The sequence below is a fragment of the Pinus tabuliformis genome, chromosome 2_2 (genome assembly GCF_031772625.1).
Source record: "Pinus tabuliformis cultivar Carrire ecotype Pingquan chromosome 2_2, CPIR1, whole genome shotgun sequence".
NCBI classification, from domain to species: domain Eukaryota; kingdom Viridiplantae; phylum Streptophyta; class Pinopsida; order Pinales; family Pinaceae; genus Pinus; species Pinus tabuliformis.
Genome location: NC_142300.1, coordinates 352,300,447 through 352,324,002, shown reverse-complemented (window position 1 = coordinate 352,324,002; position 23,556 = coordinate 352,300,447). Strand labels below are relative to the sequence as shown.

The following is a 23,556-nucleotide window of genomic DNA, read 5'->3' as shown; positions in this document are numbered from 1 at the left end:
AATCCATATTCCCTTATGCATCTAATCATTCTTCACTCCTAAAACATATGATTATCATAACTCCCATTCCATCTTCCCCCAAAAGATATCATTGTCTATCATATATGACACTACCCATATAATCCCCCCATCACTTCAAGCCCTATGCCAATCAACCCTTCTAATGATTGTCACACACAAAACATCATATTTTGCAAAAGAAGGCATTGTATGACATCACAAAACAAGACAAAGGTAAGCAGGTTGCAGTTGAAGAACATCCCAAGAAGCTTGAAATGGAGTCTAGCAGGCCTACTACAAGAGTAACAAAGTTGAAACAGGGATGGATACAACAAATGAAGGACTTTGTTTTAGCCATCGTTTTACAAAACAGTTTCTGATCATATGAAAGAGAATTTTAGGAAATTGAAATAGGGTTTTCTCAAGGATAGGGCAAAGAAAAATAACCTCTTCCTGATTTTGCACAGGTATCATGGATCGAGAGGTTTGATTGCATCTTCAAAGCTTATTTTTCAGACTGCACAAATACTTTATTTTAGTCATGGTTTTGTAGAGCAAATGTTGAGGCTCTGGGGAGGAATTTTAGGAAACTGAGAGAGGTTTCTCTAAAAAAAAAGGTTCATCTACAAAAACCTATCTCATTTTCTGTACATGTGTCACGGTTTGGGAATTATATGTGTTACTTGGAGACTCAGTTTTCACGTTTTCCAACTACCAGAATTTTGAAATTTGTTTGGAAATTCGATTTGTAAATTCGGATTTTGAAATTTTGGATGCATGCTAGGATTTATAAGGTGTTTTTGATGAATTTATGGACATTGCAATGTTGTTGGAGTAGCATGGTGGTGTTTTGTTAAGGTTGGGGGGCATTCAACAAGCAGTTTTGGAAAAGGCGTTGCACAGGTGCTTTGCAGTTGTTGAGCAAGCCATGCTTGTACATTTGCACATATGTTGGGAGAAAGACACTTGTTAGAATTTGAAGAGAGGAACATGGAGCAGGTGTGGCAGCCAACTCACATCTTCAACAACCAACTACGTGTCATTTTGTAAGCAAAAAGTTGTTGCACAGTAGCTGCCTAGTCAGCACCAATTGTCCCTATTTTTTATGCTTTATTGGATTTGTGAAGACATGGATTTCGAAGATAGAATTGTTTATTTAATACATTTAGTTTTTATTATTTTAGATAAAGCTATGAAGTTTATGGATTTTGTTTTTTCATTATAAGAGGAAAAAGACTCATAACAACAAAAAAAACTTTCCTCTTTTTATTTATTTATTTATTCGATCCTCTGTTGGATCAATGATGCAACAAACTTAGACACTTATGATATTGTATGCATGGTCTATTTAAGATGATTAATGCATATGAATAAGGTTGTTGATGGTTCAATGATCTGTTAGTGTACATTTTTCGAAATTTATGCTTGTGTGATCAATTCATGGTGCAGTGCTTATGTACTGAGTGTAATCAATTTCACTGTACAAGGATTCTTACAGTATGATGTATGGGATCCGTTTTATTTACTGTTCAGTTATTCTATTTCCTCTCTACATTTTGTGAGTATTTTGATTTCAGTTGATCTAGAATTCAGTTTACTTGCTCTCTTTCAACTGTCTTCACATTTCAATTACAAATGAAATGCTATATACTTGTGCATGTTATCCTTTCCCTTTAGTATTTCTTTCTCCTATATAAACAGCATTTGTCTTATTGCAGAGGAAGGGTTTGTTTTGTTTTAGTTTATCTCCTCTATACTACAACATGTCATTGTATCCCAAGTCACGCTTACAAGCCGTTGTAATAGTTTTCGGTTTACTTGCACGAGTAAATGAGTAAAAGGATAAATTGATCATGTGCTATTACCTATCCAGCTATTCACATTTCAACCAAATACCTTCACAATTCCTTTGTTAGAATTGGTCTCTGCTGTAAATTTATGCTTTAAAGTCTGTATATTTTTCAGTGAGGGAGTCCCCTCCATTAGAAAGGACTAGTTTCTAGACCAAAGTGGTTTATGGTTACCTCTGTATCCCTCTTCTCAGCCTGAAGGGATTTTACAGAGTGCTAACACCAACCATTAAGAAGCAAGGTCTATAGATTCCTTTACCTTCTCTTAGTCGGCCTTGGGAATCCATATCCATGGAAAATATGTCTGCCCTTCCTTCAACCAAGCATGGTAATGATTGTGTGTTTGTGGTCATTGATATATTTTCTATGATGGCCATATTGACTACTTGCAGGAATAGTATCACAACAAAAGCCATTGTCAAGCTCTTCTTCGTACAGGTTTGGGTACATTTTGGGATCCCCAGACCATCATATCAAATCAATATAGCAGGCTCCTAAGCACATTTTGGTTTATCACCTAGTCATTGTTGGACACCAAGCTCACCAAGTCGACTGCCTTCCACCCCCAGACTAATGACCAGACAAAGGTCATCAACAAGATGACAATACACATACTATGCATGTAAAAATCAAAGTATTCACGAACATGGGATGAAAGTCTCCCCTATCTGCAACACAACTACAACAAAGCTTTCCATAACTCAACTGGCCACAACCCCTTTCAGGTGGGTCTGGGATTTCAACCATTGTGTCCCATTGATGTTCCAATGCCTCTTGCAACTACACAGTAAAAATATGCACATGTTCAATATAACGATGATAAATCCATCAAGTTTATTGAACACATTCAACACATCCACGAATAGGTTCATGATATCATGGATAAAGTGAATACTAAGTACAAACAACATCATGATCAACATAAGGTGCCACATAAGTTTCAAGAGGGTAATAAGGTTTGGTTGCATTTGTAGAATAAATGCCTTGCCGGAGCTCATCGAAAGCTTTAACCACTCTGATACAAGCCTTACACCATCACCAAGGCTATGGGTGACAATACTTTCGAGCTAAGTATCTGCCCATTCCTTAGCTTGCACCTAATATTCAATGTGGATCACCTTTGACGCTACTTTCCACCGTTGTTGGACACATCAGACATTGCCAAGCAATTGACACCAACATAGCTCAACACAGATTGCATTGAACAAGCCATGACTGATCAGATCATGGACACACAGATTTAAAACACTCGCCAACATAGGATCCAACTATATTGGGTTGTCATAACTGGTTAGCTCCTGCAATAGACCTCCTCTTCCTTGTATTGTTACTTGTCTTTCCTTTCAGCACTTTATTCCACTATTTTGACATGCATTTAGAAATTACAGTCTGCTGATTCGATTTCTTTTATGTGATTGAGTAGGATTAGTTTACAGTTCAAGTGCTTTTAGTTGCTTAGATTAGAGTAGGAGGATCAACATTCATTAGAGCTCCAAGAAAAGGTTGACAGTGCACTCACTGCCATCTCTGTTTAGAGATTGGGGGTGTAGACCGTACCAACCACCAAAAAACGCAGTCTTATACTTTCGTTCAAGCTGCAACACAGTCATTTCAATTGTAGGTCCATCCATGCATTCTGATCTTGAGCAGTACTTCTTCATTCCAACTCCATGCACGATTTTTCTCTGAAGTTTACATTGTTGTTCGTGGATTTAATAACACAGTTAGGATAGGTTGATGAATTCTCGGTTTTTTGCAGATTTGTTTCCTTTACACCGCGTTGCATCACTCTGTTATCTTATTCTTCTTCTCAACTGCGCCTAAAGTCACCTACCCAACCTCTATTCAGCTCGTTTGCCTTCCAACACTTCTACTGTTCACGTAGCTCCATCTCTTTGACCTTTCATTGCTTCCACCCTCCTACCCACCAACCAACTTTACCCATTCTTTCCTCATCTCATATCTCTGTCCCTGAGCCATCATAAGCTCCCTTTCCATCCTACCTATCCACCCATACAACTCCTCCACTCCTCCATCACCCAAAACTCCAACCACAGAACATCCTATAGAAGTTAGCAGACTTCCTGTAGAAATCCCGAGCTTCCTGTAGGATCCCCTGCAAACATCCTGTAGAAGCCTGCAAACTCGGTTGCCGAGCACCTGAACGTTGTGGACTTCTGTGGAATGATGTTTTGGATCCTCTGGAACCTCTCCTAGCCCTCCTGACCTTTCCCAAGCTTTCTTTCCCTTCGAACTACCCCTGTACAGTCAAATCGTAATAAGAAACAAAATCATAATAACTCCAACCACTTAAGCAAAAATACAAAAACAATGTTCTTTTCAGTAGAAGTAGGTTGAATTCATGCATCTCATATCACTAGAAGTAATGGCATCATTTCTAGAAGTTTGCACTCCCACCATTGCATCATAGAGATTAGATTAGTCAGATTAGGGTTTACTAGGGTTTCCCTGTTTTGTTGGCTTTCAGTTCATTATTGCAAAGTAGGTTAATTTCCTTTGAGATAGCCTTCGTCCATCATTTAGAAAGCTTCTTCTGAGAACATATAGAAGTTGGCTTGAGCCCTAGCGGACTTGTGCCAGCTGACCAAGTGACAGCTGCGACAAGAGCTAGTACTTGTGCATACAGCACCATCGCTTCCAAGTTTGTTACGAACTACCGGGTTGATAAAATTAGAGATAGGAAGCTCCAGGAGTTGTAGCATTATTGCTACAATACTGGAGCCCACCACCCACTTTTCAACACAAATTCTTATTTTGACAGTTTTCTATTTTTTACAGTTTTCACGCCTCGATTTTCCAGAGCTGTTTTGAGGCCCTAAACAACATTTTTTGGGAAATAGGACAACTTATGACTATAGTCAAAAGTTGTTTTCCTTGGATATACCTTTCTAATGGGCTATCGTGCGCACCAAACAAAGATCGTATGCCAAAGTTGCGACCCTGGGAAGTTGACGTTCAAACTAACCCTCTCAGGGCCCATAAGCTTTTGGTGCTTCATCTCCTAGGGTTAAGTTTTTTATTTTTTATTTTTTTATTTTTATTTTATTTTATTTAATGTTCAGGGTTTTCATTGTTTCTTCATGATAAAAAGGCCTCATGGCTTCATTGTAACACAATTCAGAAGGTATATAGCCATCACATCTCTTCTCAGAGATAAGCTACCATTGCTCGGCCTAGTTTGCTTTCATTCTACATGTAAACAATTTTCAACATTTGTTATTTATTAATTGAAGTTAAATTTCACTTTATTTCTATGTTTCCATTTTAAATCTAGATTTCATTTCGTTCCTTCAAAAATTCGGATCATCAAGTCAACTCACTTGCTATGGATAGTGTGTTCACCTATGGTGGGAATGACCCTAGTAAACATTCTGTCCCCTAACTCATCTAGAATGCCAGGTTGGACAAATCTCGAGGTAGCCTAGATTGATTAACCCTCTATTGGGTTGATTGAATAATCCACTTCTTCCTCTTCCATCATCACCAATTATGGCATCACTACTCAGGCCCACACCTTGTAACTTGACACCCTTACTTGCTATATAAGTGAGAAGCTTTGCATATTTGAGTATAATGTGTGTGTGTGCACACACAATAGACACATACATATGTGTGTGTGTGCGTAGAATAGATGCATACATATATGTATGTCTGGGCACGCACACACACAAATTTATCAAAATTTGAATATTTTATGTAATTTTTGGTTAACTAGTTTTGTGGTTCAATTATGTTTCTAGTTTTTGTCCAAATCCAATTTCTAAGGTAGACTAGTTAAATAAACAACCCAATTAGAACAACATTCACAAATGTTATATTTTCTTTATATAATATTCTTGTTTAAATCTAATTAGAGAATGTAATACTTGGGAAGAATATGCCATTTTCCCTTGTGTGTGTGCATGCGTGCTAAACAAGTGCAGGATTTTTTTTTTTTATTAAAATAATTATAGCCTAGTTGTATAACAAAGTAATACAAAATGGAGTGAAAGCTTGGGTTTAAACACTAGCGGTTCCACTATACAACATAGTTTCAAAAAGTGATTGGAATATTTCACTAAGGATTTTGTGTTGTTGCTATAGGTATAAACTTAATAAAAAAAATCTAAGAACTGATTTATAGAACAAGCTAAAATTAATGAAAGATGTGCTTTCTTTGAGCTTTGTTTGGATCAATATTACCTTATTATGATCATGGGTTCTTCAACTCATGTCTTCAAGTAATGAATATATTTTCTTCTTTTTTAAATTTCCACATAGTCAAGACTAAAGAAATTTTGTGATTCGAAGTTGTAGTTTGCAAGCCTTTAAGGATGTTGTTAATTGTCATCTTGAGATATGAGCACTTAGCTTCCAATGCTTGGATTTATCTCTTTATTGCGTTAAAGTATCCATTAACATAGAGTTTCCATAGCTACATTGATGTTCATGACTATGACCTAAAGTTGTCAAAGAGAGTATTGAGGTCCTGTTGTCATTAATATGCTTTTCCCACCTCTAGAGGATCCTCTAAATTTCGTAAATGTGTTGCTGAGGTTTTCCATGACACCCTTGTGAGTTCATTGAGACTTGAAATGCCTAGAGTTTCCAAATGAAAATGGAAAAGATGGCTAACTCAGGTAGACTACACTAGCCCACCTCAACTCCTTGTAGCTAACCAATTAGATAAAAGCATGAAAATGATGCAATGATTTAAATACAAATAGACTCCAAGTACACCCAACAAGCAAATTTGACGTAATGAAATAAAGAGAATCTATTCCTCAAAGGTTCCTCTTTATCAAAATAAATTGGAGATACAAAGCATAATTGCCAACTAGAGCACAAAAATAACTGAAATAACCGCTAGAGAATCACTATTTCACCATTTCAAATGACTGATGTAAATGTATTTGAACCTTAGAGCTAGAGAATGCCGTATCTTGTATTCAATAATTGATCAATCGAGGCACAACGTAGATTGACAAGGTGACTAATAAAAGAGTTATACTCCAACAATTCCATGCTCAATAGGGTTGAATGACTAGGCATTGTGCAATGATGCTATAGAATGAATTAGAACAAGTACTTCACATATTTTGTCCATTAATCCACCTCTAAACATAAATCTAACACACTCGAGTCCAAAGTAATGAGATAGGGGAATGAATGTCTTGTGCAATGCCCATTTGTGCTTACACTACACCTTAAATACTTTATTATTGCCTCAATTAATAGTCTTAAATTCCTTGCAACATGGAAAGGAGCATGCTTTCCTGGATAAATTAATTAGAACCATGGGCTCCATTAATCAAAATTGAAGGGATTGGGTGGTATGAGACCTCCCCAATCTTTTCCAAGTACCATTCTTCTAGTTTTGTTTATTCATTGGCTTGTACAACTGTGTGCTAATTAAGCTTTCTCTAACTATGATAAAACTCAATATTTTTGAATTGAGAAGCTCCCACTTTGCTTTTGGATATTGATTGGGTTAGAGAATTGAGATTGGGTGGTATGGGACATCCCTAATTTTTTCCATGTACCTTTCTCCTAGTTTCGTTTCTTGATTGACTTGTACATCTACATGCCAATTAAGCTCTCTCTAACTACGATAAAGCTCAATATCTTGAATTAAGAAGCCGTCATTTTGCTTTTGGATATTCATCGAGCCAAAGAACTGTAACTTGAGATATGCTACTTGTTCATTAGCTTGATAAGAATTATTTAATCCCCTCCTACTATGAATGACCTCATGTAGAGAAAATGATCATCCTTATATTAATTATAGGTTTTGATATATTCTAGAAATCTGACGAACATGAGCGAAGTCTAAGTTAATTGTTTGACTTTGCTCATGTCCATTAAATTTCCAAATCATTTTGGAATCTATAATAAAAAAGAGAAAATCAATGTATTTGAAAAATTAAAAAAATATAAAACTTAATTACGTCTAGAGGCATTCTCCAACCCAATATGGAAGAGATATAGAAACTAAAAAATAAAATTAATAGAGTGTAAACATTTTTACTTGATTAAAATAAAATCAAAATAATAAAAAATGTTAAAATATAAGAGATATAGAAACTAAAAAATAAAATTAATAAAGTGTAAACATTTTTACTTGATTAAAATAAAATAAAAATAATAAAAAAATGTTAAAACATAAAACAACCCAATATGGAAGAGATATAGAAATTAAAAAATAAAATTAATAAAAGTGAAAACATTTTTACTTGATTAAAATAAAATTAAAATAATAAAAAATGTTAAAATATAAATAACTTCATTGTATTAACCTATGATATTTATGTGGAATATAACCTATTTAAGGGGGGAATTAAACCAATCTAGATTCATATTAACTCCGGATTTAAATTCTCCTGAAATGCAAACCTTTTTTAAAGTGAAAAGATATTTGATCCCTTTACGCTTAATATATCCGAAACTGAGATAAATTTAAACGGGTCATTAAAAACCATTTATACCTTAAACATAGTCTATTTTATGATTTTTTTTTAAAACCCTTTTAAAAAATTATTTATTAAGCATTTGAAATGTTATTTTTCATTTATATAATTTTTTTGATTCAAAGTATTCCGATATTTAGAAAAGAGCAAATAATGTATTTATGTATATTATATGTATGTAATATCGGTAAGAATAGATACCTTGCTCCGTTTTAATTCATATATCGTTATGGGTACGTTTTAGCTTTATGGAAATATGGTCTCCCTCTAATCTGTGGAAATATTCAACATCCTCACTATTTGACTTTTACACGCTTTCAAACTAATGCTAGGTGAGCACAAAAAAAATACGATCGCTTCTCAAGGAGTCACCTTTTCCTCATCTCTACCCGGGATTTCTTGTCCCTGCAATGTCCACTGTCCCGCAATTCGAACCCTAGCTCGGAAATTTCCAATAAAAGATTGACCAGATCGTGAACAGCAGACTGCCGGATCCTTCTCATCATGTTGGCCAAGCGATTGTTTCAGAAAGCATTACAGAAGGTATTTTTCATTTTATAAATTTATTAAACCTTCAATTCTCTGAGTCGAAGCATATCGGAGGCGTTGACTCTGAGCTTCATTGAAGCATTTGCTCAATATGCTGCAAATTACACAATTGCGGTTAAATGTTCTTTCTTAGACATTAAAGGTTACATGGAAGCGGAAATGCGAAACATGGATCGGATCATGCCTGTTTTAGTAGGCAGCTCTTCAATTTTGGGGGGCTTAATGCGTAAAAACACCAATCAATCATACTTACTTTACACTATTCTCCTGCGCATTGACTCTGGACGTTTAAATTCAAGTTTCTATAAATTTATTTTGATTGTAAAGCACAATTCTTCTATTTGAGAGGTTTGACCAATATGACAAATATAAGATACCATGTCACTAGCTACATACATATATTGTCGTCATTATTATTATTATTATTATTTGGACAATAGAGGGTTTGAGTCGTATAAAATACTGGACAAACAGAATTGCGTAATAAACAAATTAGTGTAACTATACCAGTGGGAATGTCAAAGCAGCAAACATTACTTTACTGATAATCAAATAGTCAGTGTAGGAGTACGTAGTGAATGCACCAATTGTGGTAAATAAAGTACAGTTTGCGAATTGCAATTATCCTTATGTGTGTAATATATATGTAATATGTATCCAATAAAAATGATAATGCAAAACACAGTTTTCCTTGTTGCACCCTAGTACTTGCCATAAGGTGATGTGACAAGTAGAATAACCTTAAAGCTATACAACTCAGGCTTGGGGACCGATCAACGAGTTAATGAATAAGAGTATGATTTGAACATAGGAAGTGTTGCGGATTTAAACTCTTCATGACCCAACAAATAAAAATAACTGGAAAAACACTTGAAATTAAAAGAAAGTTTTCATTCCATGACAAACCCTCTTCATAGGCATCAAAACAATTTTAAAAGCTCGTAAATTTAACTATACACATGTAAACTAAAACTATGCTATCAATACCAGCATAGATCCATCTTAAACTTGGATCTATCAAGCACTGAGAAAGATCCAATTTTTTAAGGTGTAGATGTTTTCATCTTATATTTCTATTTCCATGACCAACTCAAAATAATTTTCCAAGTCCTTCGTGGCATTGCATAGTGCAACTATGCACATCAATGGGAAGCAAAAGCCCTTGTCCATGCGTCAGAAGGTCTCACTAACCTAATGTGTAGACAACAAAATTGTTTCTCTCTAAATGATGGCTTCATTGTTTCAACTATTCAATCTGATGCTGGATCGACCTTCTTCGATTTAATCACATCATCATTCTTACTTCTCAATGATATTAAATGACTTTTAAGTTTATCTTCGACTTTTTAGATGTGTAACATTTCTAGCTAGAGGACTTGCCATGGGTTTGTAATAGTGAGACTCAAAACTTTCTCTTTTAAATAAACAACAATAACAAAAACTTAACAAATATTATCTTTAAACATATAGTGAGCAAGGCACACTACTTCCCCTTCTTTAAGAATGCATGATCGTAGTAGATAATAAACAAAGAAATAATAGGAGAAGCTTAGACATAATAACACTCTCCTACATCCAAAATGCTTGAATGAAGTCCCTTTTCCTAGTGCAAACTAGGCTGTCTGCACATTGAAGTAGCAATACGTTGGGGAATTAAGCACTCATGGGTGCTTTTCCTCTCAACCAAATGTATAGCTAGAGATGTTGGTGATGTCACTTGCATAATGGCTTCAAGCTCAAGTACTAGAATAGGTTATCTCAAATACATTAGGAACTATCCCCAAAACCAGTAGGTAATAAGATGTCAACACAAACTCAAAAAAGGTCTTAGTTTGAATAGGACATGCACAAGGCCACATCCTTTTGATTATGTGTGAAGTCTCTGGTAACAAGATTGACACCTCTCTAAAGGGCCGTGTTGTGACAAAGGACTACACCCTCCTCTAGCTATGGTGTTCTTCACCCTCACCAAGCCTACGATGTCCTTGTAAAACAATTGGGAACTAGGAACAACATCTCTCGCAGGCTGTGATGCTTCCTAACATAATGTGCCCACCAATGATAACAACAAATGAGCAACACACAATCTATCCCAATTATCACTGTATTTAATAACCAACCCTTCCCTTCCAACTCTTTAAGAACAACAGACTAAGGTTTTCCGAAAGGTCACAAATCCCAAGACACAACTTGACACAACAACCGTTTCCCAAATAAGCTAGCACAAATCTTGAATCTTCTCACACATATGTCCAACCTCCTAAAAAACTGCTACTTACCTTCCTTAAATAGGTTCAAAGGCAAAAGTTAGGGTTAGTTCACCACTAGTTTAGGTCCTATGATAAACTTCTTGCAAGGTCACTTCTCTAGCTTTGGGGCTATAAACTTTAAAGCATTGCACACCAATAAATCACTTGAATTAATCATAATTCCTCATAATGTGCTATCATTTCCTCCGTGAAAATTGACCAAGTGACAAGTGCATTATGAGAACAAAGCCCTCTATACCATACAAACTGATTCGGTTCTAAATATAAAGATTCAATACGTACATTTTGTAACAATTGCACATCATGTAGATCAAAATCTTGCTCCATCTGTAGTATCCATGTTACCGGATCCTTGCCATCAAACTTCCTCATATCTCGTTTTCTTGCTTTTAGGAGCTCGATCTTGAAATGAAAGTAACTCTGTAGTTTCAAATCTCCAAATTTTGAAATTGCGACGTGCGGTAGCCCTCTGCGTCCTCTTTCCAATGCCACCAGTCTGATCGAAATTGGATTCTCCAAGAAAGAGTTATGCTCAATCTCCCAAGATGACTTGATTATATACTTTTTTAGTAGAGCGAACTTGTACGAAGTGCCACGTGTCACTGTTTCGACCTTAGGACCTGAAACTGATACATAGAAAACTACAGACCGTCCTCTTTTTGTAACTTCTTACTAATTTTGAATCTGATTCTCAGAGAGAAAGTTATGATGATTTTCTCAAGGTCACTTGTTCGGGATGTAATTCGGGAGCCTATAGAAACCCTAAGTTTCTTGGATCGTATCTCCAAAGATATAGCGAAACAAGATCTGAATTTCAGGTTGGAGCTTCACTGAGATTTTGGCTCAAATGGGTTTTAATTTCAGAGTCTGAATCTTCGTAGAAAAAAATTATAGAAAAAATTCTACAATGACCTGTTTGAGATGGAATTATGGAGCTTGCAAAAACCCTAACTTCCTCAGATCATATCTTTGAAAATATAGCGAAACAAGATTTGCAATTCAGACCCGAGGTTCAGAAAGATTTTGTCTCAATGGGTTTTTTTTAGCTTTTGTAACATTACATTAAAAATGTTATAGCGAAAATTCCACGATGACCTGTTTGGAGTAGCGAAACCCTAGAATCCAAAGCTATGATACCAAATGTTATGAAACCAGCTCACAAAAGATAGAAAAGATAGATCAACGCCTTAGAAATCAATCTCTTCGAGGGGACAACCTCCTTTACATTACACAAATGAACAATTCTTGGATGATACAAATGACAAGACCTCCTTTCTATATATAGGAGTCTAAGGGGTCATAATGTAATCAGAGCCGACATAACAATAATAATGTAAGGGCAGAACAATAACAATAGTGGGCTTCTATGGGGCACAATAATAACAATATGGGGACTATATGGGCACAACAATATAATAAGGGGGTTGCACTAATAACAATAAGGGGTTACACTAGTAGTATAGGGACCTAACAGAGGTTGTAGGTTTCTTCCCCACCTTCGAATTTCTCTTTTTACTTCTTACCTTCAAGATCATTACAATAGACAGTAGATATCACATGATTCATCTTTGTAATTGATCTATGATAGGAACCACCCTAAGTGTTGCCTGTAGTAGTGGATCTCAATAGACCTTGTCCCCCACAAACTTGCTGTTCTAATAACCAAATGAAGGATACTATATGGCATGCCACCTTGGATGCTTATAGTCCCTAATCTTCCTTTAGAATGTCCTCCGAGATTGCATGTTTAATCCCATAGCCCAAGCAAATGAAGGCATTGGTCTCCCTTTCAGTTACCTATCCCAAAACCTTTTTAAATCATCTTTTTCATTTTTTTCTAAGTTTCTAAGTTCCCTTTACTCCCATTCCATATTACATGAAGTGAGCTTAGTAACCTATAGGGAAGCCCCTTAGGAACTTATTTCTTAGCTTAAAGTGAGAAAGGCAAGCCTACTAAGATGACAATAGATAGCTTGCGTAAGTTGCCTCTGGGGTCTTCACCCTTATGGTTAGAACTTTTCCACCAAGTGAAACTTTGGGAGGTAATACTACCTCGTGGAAGGTATATCTTTGTTGAGGCTATATATCTCCATTGATCTCCTTCAATTTACCGGGTTGTCCTTCTTGGAATAATCTACTTGTTATGTCTATGTTTATGTCATTTATTTTCTTTTTGATCTTGTACTCATCTTACATTTCATTTCATCTCATTTTTGAGTATTGCTGGTTTTGACTTTTAGTCATCAATCCCTTTGACCTATTTTGGTGTTTAGTGGACACCGACAGAAGTTTCAATTTCAATCTCTAAACTTGGAATAAATTATAACTGTGTTCTTGGCAATTTTGGAAGGGTTTTGCATTTCGGGCCTGGGAGTCCTGAAATCTCAATGGGTGTCAATCCATTATGTGGTTTCTAGATTAGGAGGCATAGGCCTGTGACACTTAAAAAAATATGCTAATTCTCTATTGTGTCCTTGTTGCGTACTTGTTTTGTATAGGAAACAGCTATATCAGTGTGCTACAGCATATCATATAGAAAGCCAAAACCACAAAAATATTCAGGAGGCTTTCCTCGTTACCATGCTTCTTCCTTGATATAGGTTTAGGTTTTCGTTCCTGTATACAAGAAGAAGGAACATGACCAGATGTATCTCTTTTGGATTTGGTGCTACAATCAAACAAGGCATTACTTGTAGAGTCCTGTCATAGGTTGTGAATGTGTTTTATGTTGCATGTGCATAATTGCGAAGCCTTTTTGTGACACTGGTGAGGGGTGCATATGCAAGCAGTTGTAACTAGACAACATAGCACAGAAAAACTTTTGGACATGTTCTCAAGGTCTATGCTGTTACAACTTAAAAAAGCTAACGTAAGGTATCTATCAGCTTATGCTTGACAATAATCTAAATCTTCCAGTCGATATCTGGAATTTTAATTTCTTTCCATTGATAGGGACAGATTTTTCACTTGGAAGAATAGATCTAACATCGCTTCAACATCTTATATTTTAAAGCAAGATGGATAATCAGTGATCATGTGTTTTGTATAACTTCACTCTAGCCACCATGGGTTATATTAAGTTATTAACAAAATTATAATCTCTTCTGACAGTAAAACATTTATAATCTCTAAATCTCGTATCTTTTCCTTCAGTATTCTGGATGAGTGCTGCTGTTAGAACTTCTGATATATACAAGTTTGTTTGTTTGTAATAAAATATATTCAATTGTGTATCTTGTAGTTGTTCGTGGAGGAAAGATATCATATGATCCAGTGGTTGGTGAGACATGCACATGGTCTCACACTTTAATGCTCTTATTAGACAAGGTTTACTCTATAAAAATGAAAACAGTATAAGAAAAGTGTGTTGAATGCTGAATCTCAATCCTATTAATTGACAACATTTTTCCGTTCTGTGCTTTTTGAGAACTTTAGATTGCAGTAAACAAAATAAGATGAGTGATGTTGGCATCTTTTCATTATGGCTTTTCTAATTTTTCATATGTTGATCAATTATGCTTAGATTTCTATTATTACGTTGTATGAGTGGTCATCTTGTATCAGACCAAGAGGTGTGATGAACGTGGCAGGCACTACTACATTCATGAGACATTTGCTAGAGCTTGATTCCTTTTCTAATGAAAGTATGAAATAGATATTTAGTAAGTTTATGTGGGTTCTAGTATCCTTGGAATTGAATATTTCGTTTATTACTTAAAAAAATGGTTTCTCTTTTGACCTAGGTCCATCAGTCTGGTTTACCGCAAGGGAGTTTGAGGCCAGCTCATTTGAATCCACGTGTAACAGTCCACTATGGCATACCGTCAACATCATCACTCTTATCTTTTGATTCACTTCAACGAATTTTAGCTGTGGCAACATTGTGAGTTTAAAGTAGTGTTGCTTTGCTTTTTTTACGACTTCCTTATAATAATTTTTTAGCTGTGGAAACATTTTGAGTTCAAAGTAGTGTTGCTTTAATTTTTTGTGTAACTTCCCTATATGATGTTATGTACGATTGTCTCATTTATTTTTCTATTCTAATTTCTAGATGAACATCCCATAAGGAATTACATTATGTCTCCGCTGTCTTATTGTATTAGATACCATGCTTATCTACTTCGTGGTTCATTGTGGGGGTGCATATTCAATTGTGGCAACCAATTGATGATTTGAATGCATAATGAAACTCGATATTTTATTGTATGTAACAAACAATTTTTGTTTGTATGTGTGTACTATGTAGACAATATATTTGTAATTGTATAAATGTATTGATCAATGTGGAAAAAGTCGAAGTCGGGATTAATTCGGCAAGGGTCCAAAAGTTGAAAAACTCGGCAAAGTCGGGAGTTTTTCGAAAAAGTCGGCAAAAAGTCGGCAAAATTAAAAAAATACAAAAATATTCATTTTTTTAAAAATTCGGACTTTTTCAATAAAATCCCGACTTTTTCAATAAAATCCCGATTTTTTCAATAAAATCCCGATTTTTTCAAAGAAAAATAAATCATTAAAGAAACTACCACGATTTTTTGGAAAAAGTCCCGATTTAATCCCGACTTTTTCGATTTAATCCCGATTTTTTCGACTGGGAAAAAATCGGCAAAAAATCGGCCAGCCAAAAAAATTGCGTTTTGGGGATTTAATCCCGATTTTTTCCCGACTTTTTCCACAGAGGTATTGATAGATAAATAATTGATAGGGAGAAGTACTTTGGTGGAAGGAGGGGTGGGGTGGGGCAGCTAACCCTAGCTACCCTGGTCTTGTTCATGCCTCCCTTTTGCATTTGATGCGATGTTACTACTTATCGGTGCTGGTTTCTCTAGTTCGTGGTGTCCTGTGATGTGTTGTATGTGTTTTTCATCGGATGCCGTGGCTCCATCTGGGTTTCTATTCAGGGTTTTCATCCATTTCGTTGAATATGGATTTCTGCGGGAGGGGTTGAGGGGTTGGTGTGTTGGGTGGTCTCTTGCTGCTTGGCTTCGTTTCGTGCCTCCTCCATTTTGATGCAAATGTTTTGCCATCTTTGCTTGGTGCTTTTTGGTGGTTCTGTTGGCAGCTTGGGTGCTGTGGCTTTGTCTTGGGTGTCTTGGGTGTGCCACGGCTTCCTTTTGCCGTTTCTTTGGTTTTTGCTGAGGTTGGCTATGCTGGTGGTTGTTGTGGCTTTCCGATGGGCTTTGATGCCCTAAATTTTTATTGTTCCTTTCGACTTGGTTCTAGCCTTTCTCTTGAAGCTTGCAGGGTGACTTGTGCCCTGTCTTTCGATATTTCTGAGATTCCTTTTGTTGGAGTTTCAAACTTGTTTGTTGGCCATTTTGTGGTGAGGGTTTCTTGCTTGGTATTTGTATTTTCTTCGGGCAACCATGAGGCGTAATTGCTTGAATGCATTTCAACATGTGCAAAATGTAATCTTTGTTCTTCTCATGGATGAATAAATTACACGTTTCTTTTCTCAGGAAAAAAAGATAAATAATTGATAGAATGAATAAGAATGATGAATATTACAATGGGCCTCCCTAATATAAATACCTAGGTAGGGTATTTTCACTAATGGACGTGTCTTTTTAATAACACACTTTTTTTCATTACTAGTTAACTTATCATTATTTATTATATTATTATTATGTTCATAACGTTGCCATCCCCTTAAAAATTGCTTTGTCCTTGTTGCTGCAAAATCTAGCGAGCCGTGGAGAGGGATACCATACAAGGCAAGCGCTAGACTAAGTGAAAACAATGGGGCGATGGCCCATTGTCACCACAGCCAAACGCCCTGCGCTTTATGGATTTTCACTAATGGGAGGAGTCCCTACATATAATAAGTCACCTAGTAGGTCTTCTAAGCTTAAAGGTGTAATGTGTTAGAGAGGTCTTCAATGGAAAGATACAATTTTGGCACAAGGACTTGAAAAGGCCAAATCAGGGCAACACAAGACCTAGGGTTTGATTGATAGGTTGAGATTTGGGATGGCCAAACGTCAAGATGCCAAGAAAGGGCTTCCTACAATGTATTTTAACAAGGTTAAGGCACACAAAATCCTTAAGAAGCCCTCAAGTTGAAGCTATAACCAAACTAGGGTTTACCTTAGGGCAAGGGAAATTTTGGATGAAAATTAAATGAATGCCCACCAAAGGAGAATGATTTTGTGGCAACCACACAACCCCCAATGTTTAGACTTTCCAAGGCTCAAAATACCCTCTCCTAGTCAATTCACACTAGCCCTAATTGGGCTGCTTGGCCTTAAGAGGTTCAAATTAGAGAAAGAGAGATAAAATTCAAATTGATGGATAAAAGATGACTTGATCATCAACTAGACAAGGCCAATGCCTAGTCTTTGGGTTGATGGAGTCTATGGATGGTTAAGATTAGCTAGATTTTGCAAAGGAATAAGGATATATTGACGCCCTAGAAACAGAACCCTAACTATTTCCTTTGTGAGGGATCAAAGTCACTTGGGAGAGCTATAATCAAGATAAACCAAGGGGATTGCCATTCACATATCATACATGAATAATGCTTACAACAATGATGTCTAGATTCTATGCAATAAATTTTCAATAAATAAGGGCACAATAGAAAAACCCTAGATCATCAATTTATTCCATACATTAGACATAAAATCAGAAAATTTTCAATAAACAAGCTCACTTACAAGACAATATGCATGAACAATCCTTTATTGATCCAAGACAACTTCTCCAAAGTCAAGCAAATAACTCTAATGAACAAGAACAATCCAAAGATCACATCTTCACCAAAAAACAAGAGGCCGGAATCTCTCTAAGGAGGGCTGAAATAGTCCAAGAGATGATGAGAAATACAATAGTCAACTCCTCTATCTATATGAGAAGGAATAGTTCCTAATTAGCTTAAAAGCCCTTATAAAGACAAGTAAAATCATATTGATGCATTGGGTTACAAGTCAATCCACTAGCTTAAACATAAATTAAATGATTAGCCCACATGCGTGACCTAAAAATGCTGATATCATCCATGCATAGGGCTCCATGTGGCATGCGTTGAGGCTTTAGGGTGCCATGATTGATATAGAAACCTCTTAAAATCATGATGTGAGGGTTGGCACTCAAATCTCTGTTTAAATCCCTCTATGGACCCCAAAATCCAGTTTGGGGCACTAAAGGTGGTCTCTTGGATCTCCAATTGCTCAATATGTTCATCTCTACTCCAACGTTAAGGGCTTTCCAGGTGCTACTAGTCCTCCCATGTCTCAGAAGGTGAGACCATCCTCATCTAGGCTATGGATCAATTACCATGTTTTAGAGAATGCTAAGGCTGACTTGGAGGTGTGCTAGGTCTAGTTGTATCATCTTGAAGAATCATCAAAGGAGCGCAAAGTGGCAAAACATCCTGGGTGTAGGAGGTGCCCAGGTGTAGGTTTGATGTGTTGTTATTGGTTGGAGACCCAAGGCTCTCAATGCTTCACCTATTGGTGCCAATATACTTATTTGCGGGCCTAGGTCCCTATGGGTAAGGTGCCCAGGGCATGGGCTACTAACCACTTGACAGTCACAACATAAATTCTAGTGAAAGCAACCAGTAATCAGGGACATTAATCATTTTGCATCTAAGTGAACCAAGCTTGAATGTAAAGGGCTATTTAATACTTCAAATAAGGCTCCCCTTCCAAGATCAGAGCCTTTATCTCGCAATGGTGTTTCCTCCCTAGGTAGGAGTGGCTAAAGGACGACCCTATTGGGTGTTTCCATCCATAACAGGGAAGTAACATTTCCTTAGTCGACCCTTCAACTGATAGGTGTTAGTGAATAATGATGGTATGGAGAGGAGAAGACTTCATGGCCAAGTGCCATGGTCAAAGCGACCAACAATATTGGGATCCACATCTTGAGTGTATAGGTCTGAGGAGGAAGCAATTGTGGGTGCTTGAGTTACCAACTCGAGTTTTTCCACCCCTCTTGTGTGGTTTTTACTTTTGTTTGATTTTTCTTTATATTACTGCTTGTAGCTCAAAGGGTTGGAGCTTGCTTTGAATGATGTATAATAGTTGTAATACCTATTAATGATGAGACAACTCTGGTGCCCATTGGGGTTGGGACATGCAGGGGTTCCTTTTTATGATGTAATGGAGTGACATATGCTCAAGAACCGGGTGATGGCCATAATGAGTGAGGTAGAGCTCATGCTAGGCTTTTGCCCACGTGCTAATGTGTATTTCCCGACCATATTTTGCATTTTGATACTCTTTTATTTTACGTTGTGGCCATGATATGCTTTTTCCTTTTCTTTTAGCTGCATTGACCTCCTAGGGCAAAGCTCTGGGCCCTAAAGTATGTGGATGTATGGGTGCCAAATCCCAAAGAATCATTGGTCAGTTGAACCCGAAGAATGGAGGTGGAATATGGGCTTGTAATATAATATGGAAAGTGGTAAATATGAAATAGAGATAGATGAAACACACTTTCTCAATCATGGCTTCCCAAGTAGTGCCCCTTCTATACCCATTGGGCCATTAAGGGGGGGGTTCCACTAGACTAGGATAAAAAATTAACCCCCCATTTAAGGTGAGTGATCTAGATCATGGTCAAGACCCCTTATTCTTCTAGGTCACTCGTAATCCATACCAAAAATCCCAAACACCTGATTGCAAAATGAATAAAGTACCTTTTGATTGGAAGCCCACCTTCGTCCATGAGCTCTCATTGGATGGGTGGGAAAGTATATGACTGATGTAGGTGGTAGAGATAAAATGGCACGTCATCAACTAGTGGTGACTATCATTGGTTGTAACGCTGGTTGGTGGGATGTGAAGAACAGAAGAAAAGTTTTCTCATATAGGTTCATCGACTTTGGTGGGTAACAATCCTTAAAGTAAGGACAATGGGAACATCGTTGCAAAAATTCTCTGTCTCTAATGATGAATCGTTTTCATGAATTAATAATAGTTGATGTACCAATTTGATGGTAGCCTCTTTTGGTGAAAAATGTAACTAGGTTCAGTCTTCATAATGACATGTAATTATGATTTTATGCAATAGATGAAAAGAAGAAAAATAAAATTATTGTAATGCTTGTATCATGGGTTTCATGAGCAAGAGATTTTATTTTTAGTTAAGGCTCCCATTGAGAGTCCTTAGGGATATTGTCATCTAGTCATAAAGGCCTAAAGAGTCATTGTCATGTAATGAAGGCATATTACACATTGTAAAGAGTCATATTTGTCTTTGTAAGTAATCCTCCAAGACCTTGTCACTAACGCTCACTCAAGTCGACTTACAATGTAAGTATGACATCGACAAACAAGTATATATGCTAGTGCTCGACCTCATTTGGAGGCAATCAATTCGGTGAAGCAAGTCTCCAACTTCAGGTGCGCAAATCGTCTTAGAAAAAGCCTTAAAGCCAATGAAGAAGGAAGGAAAGATAGCGAAGGAGAGGGTCATCATTGGAGGATTGTTTTGGGCTAAGTCTACCCTCACACGTGCGAGAATTACAGGTTCGAAGTAGACAAGGGAAGATTGAAGATTGTAGTCACATAAAAGTGACCTTTATTGGGTGAAGAGCTTCGCTGAAGGAAACCGAGTAAGAGAGGAAAGAGTCTCCTTCAAGAAGTAGACTATTCAAGGGGCAAAACTGATCTAGGGTTTCTGCTGTCAAGAAAGGAGTTGCAGAACTACAAGGAGAGGCCGAAATTCTGAAGGACGCCGAAAAGAGGAAGAAGAAGAGCAACGTTGAAGATTAGGCTTGTGACTTGGTCTTTGAAGGGATCTAGTGTCAAGGGTCTTTGTCTGTAATGTTCCTAAATAGGAATACAAGTGATATAAAACAAATAATTTGTGCAACAAAATATAAAAACGAAGTACACATTAAACACCCATAGAAATGCTGCAAATATGGAACTACTGAGCCATTTTATTACTTCTTTGAGGGCAAAATACAATGGATAATAGAATGGTGCACCTGGGCTTGTCTCAACAGACAAGCATGACCAAACCCAAGTGAGAAAATGGCTGATCCGATGATTGCTCCAACTGCTGCAACAATTTGCACTACGCTGCCTAGAAAACTGCCTTTATGCTAGGTTGAAATGGCTGAAAGGTCCACTTCCTATGCCCAAAAAGTTATATGCTTTTAACCACAGACTCCTTGGCCTAAACCCAAAAAAACCCACGAAGGTATTTGGTTGGTTTAGACTTATGAACTTTGACCCCCTTGGAGCCCAACTTCAACTGCAACTGCAAAACTTGGCCTGCTGGAATCTGCCTGTAGATACTCACGGAAATGGTCCCAAAGTGCTGGGCTGACCCCTACAATCAATCCCCTAACTTCCCAGATGGGCCTCCGGCCTATGGCATCTGCTCCTAAGCTCTGAAGCATAAAAACTAATAGCTTGTTGACTTAAATGTTAAAAATACATGAGAGGTATTTTAATAATAATAATTTATTAATATATAAAATTGTATAAGTGATGAATGTTACAATGAGGACCCGCATATATATACCTAAGCATGTGTCCTTTCGTGACTAGGCATGTGTTTTAGACATGCCTATTCACTTAATGACTATTTAACATAATCAATATTTGATTATTAACATTTACATTTATTTTATTTATTTACTTGTTATGAATTATATTCATAACATACCCCTCCCTTCGGAAGCTTTGTCCTCAGAGCTTTAACGCTTTGGATTTTCTTCACTTAGTGTCTATCATCTCAATGTATATAATCTGGATAACTTGGCCATCCTCTTCGTCATGTAGCTCATCAATAATATTCCTTGGATTTATTTTTTTCTTTGAATTCTATTTTTTTTTTTTAATAACTCTAATATTTATTTTTTATTTTTATTTTTTGGTTTTTTGTTTAATTTAATAATATATATATATATATATATATAAATTTATTTATATGATTGTTTTAATTTTTGATATATTATTATATATAATATATAGTTATTATATACCGAAACGTCAATGGGAAGGTCACAACATTTGACCGCAACGTTATGATGAGGCTTCGTCAGGCTTGATGTAGATACAGTATGCAACGAGTGGTGACAACGTGGATAGCAGGAGCACAGACGTGGAACAATGGGCGTCGAGACTCGAGATGGCTGCGGAAAGGGACGGTGTCGGACAGAGGGATGGGAAAATGTCGGAACAGTGAGACGGAACGGTGTCGCGAAGGATTCCTGCTTGCGAGCTGAGTAGAGAGCAGAGAGTATTAGCAGTGGAAAAATCCGGTGGTGTGGATGGTGAACACCGCAGCAGGCGACAGAAGTAGGGAACATAATCGAATCCTTCAATTTCTATTTGTTCCACCTCATTATTTGAATTCATTTCTATGCGTAAAATGATTGGCATCAACCATCCAAAGTCTGTGGTCGAAACCTGAGGACTGGACAACCGAACTCCATTTGCTATCTTTTCCGCTTGATCATTAATTTCGTTCTCCATAACCCTAAACTCCATCTCATGCATCTGCCCATTTTGGTGACATTTTTCTTGAGCTTGTTGGTCCATTGCAGGGTTCCAATCACTGTCATACAAGATCACTGTATCAACACCAACTAAATTTTTCCAAACACCACCACTTCGGGTTGAGAGAATAAAAAGATTTTTTTTTGGATTTGTGTTAAACCGTCTGCATCAGTATTTGCCTCTCTTTTGGTTGGGTAGAGCCATCCAGCCTAACATAAGTATAACCATAAAGGTTAATAAAGGCCTCTAAAACATCAAGTATTCTTGTCATCTGAGAGAATATCAGTGCTCTGTGCCCTTCTGATCTTAACCGTCTGAGTAAAATTGCTAACTCTTGCAATTTACCATAGTCAAACTGTATAAATTGCCTATAAGGAAAGAACAACTGCCTTCACACAATAACAGGTCTAAGGGGTTCAAAAAGCACACTGAGTTCTTTGCTAGTATTATCTTCTAGGATTGGACGGCTTAGAACAAAAAATCCTGATTTACTACACTAGAAAATTGGTGGAGGTGCTAGTGCAGCTAGAATTGCAAGGACAAAAGATTTAATTAAGTCCAACAACTTTTGACACCACTGTGAAGGTAACAAGACAAGATCAGCAAGTCTTGATGAAGACTCCAAATAACATGATGGATTGTTCCTTTTCTTATGAACATCAAAAACAGGATGCTCAATAGTTAGGACTCTCCTTAAATCCATTCCATAGACAGGTTTCCTCCTGCAACGCAGTGTGTTCAACAGTGCTATGGCTGCATCCCTTCCTTTTGCCTGCCTCAATCTCTCTTCTTGAAGAACATGCTGGATCTCCTCAAAGATGTTTCTTCTGTTCATTAGTTCCTGCCTATGAACATGGTGGCCTAATTCTTCATCTCTTAACTTACCAACCTCCTGAATCAATGAGGTGGGGGTTGCAACTTTTGACACGTGATCATACTCCAACGAGTTCATCACAATTTC

The 23,556-nt window shown here is 36.9% G+C and overlaps 1 protein-coding gene across 1 annotated transcript in view; it reads left to right on the top strand.

The window, feature by feature from the left end:
• Positions 1 to 8,599: 8,599 nt before the first annotated feature.
• Positions 8,600 to 23,556, top strand: part of LOC149192704 (uncharacterized) — a 153,403-nt gene continuing 138,446 nt past the window's right edge. The window contains exons 1-2 of the mRNA XM_089407059.1: positions 8,600 to 8,860; positions 14,880 to 15,019. Of these exons, the coding sequence (XP_089263185.1) occupies positions 8,822 to 8,860; positions 14,880 to 15,019 (179 nt within the window). The 5' untranslated portion in view covers positions 8,600 to 8,821. The remainder of the gene's footprint in view (positions 8,861 to 14,879; positions 15,020 to 23,556) is intronic.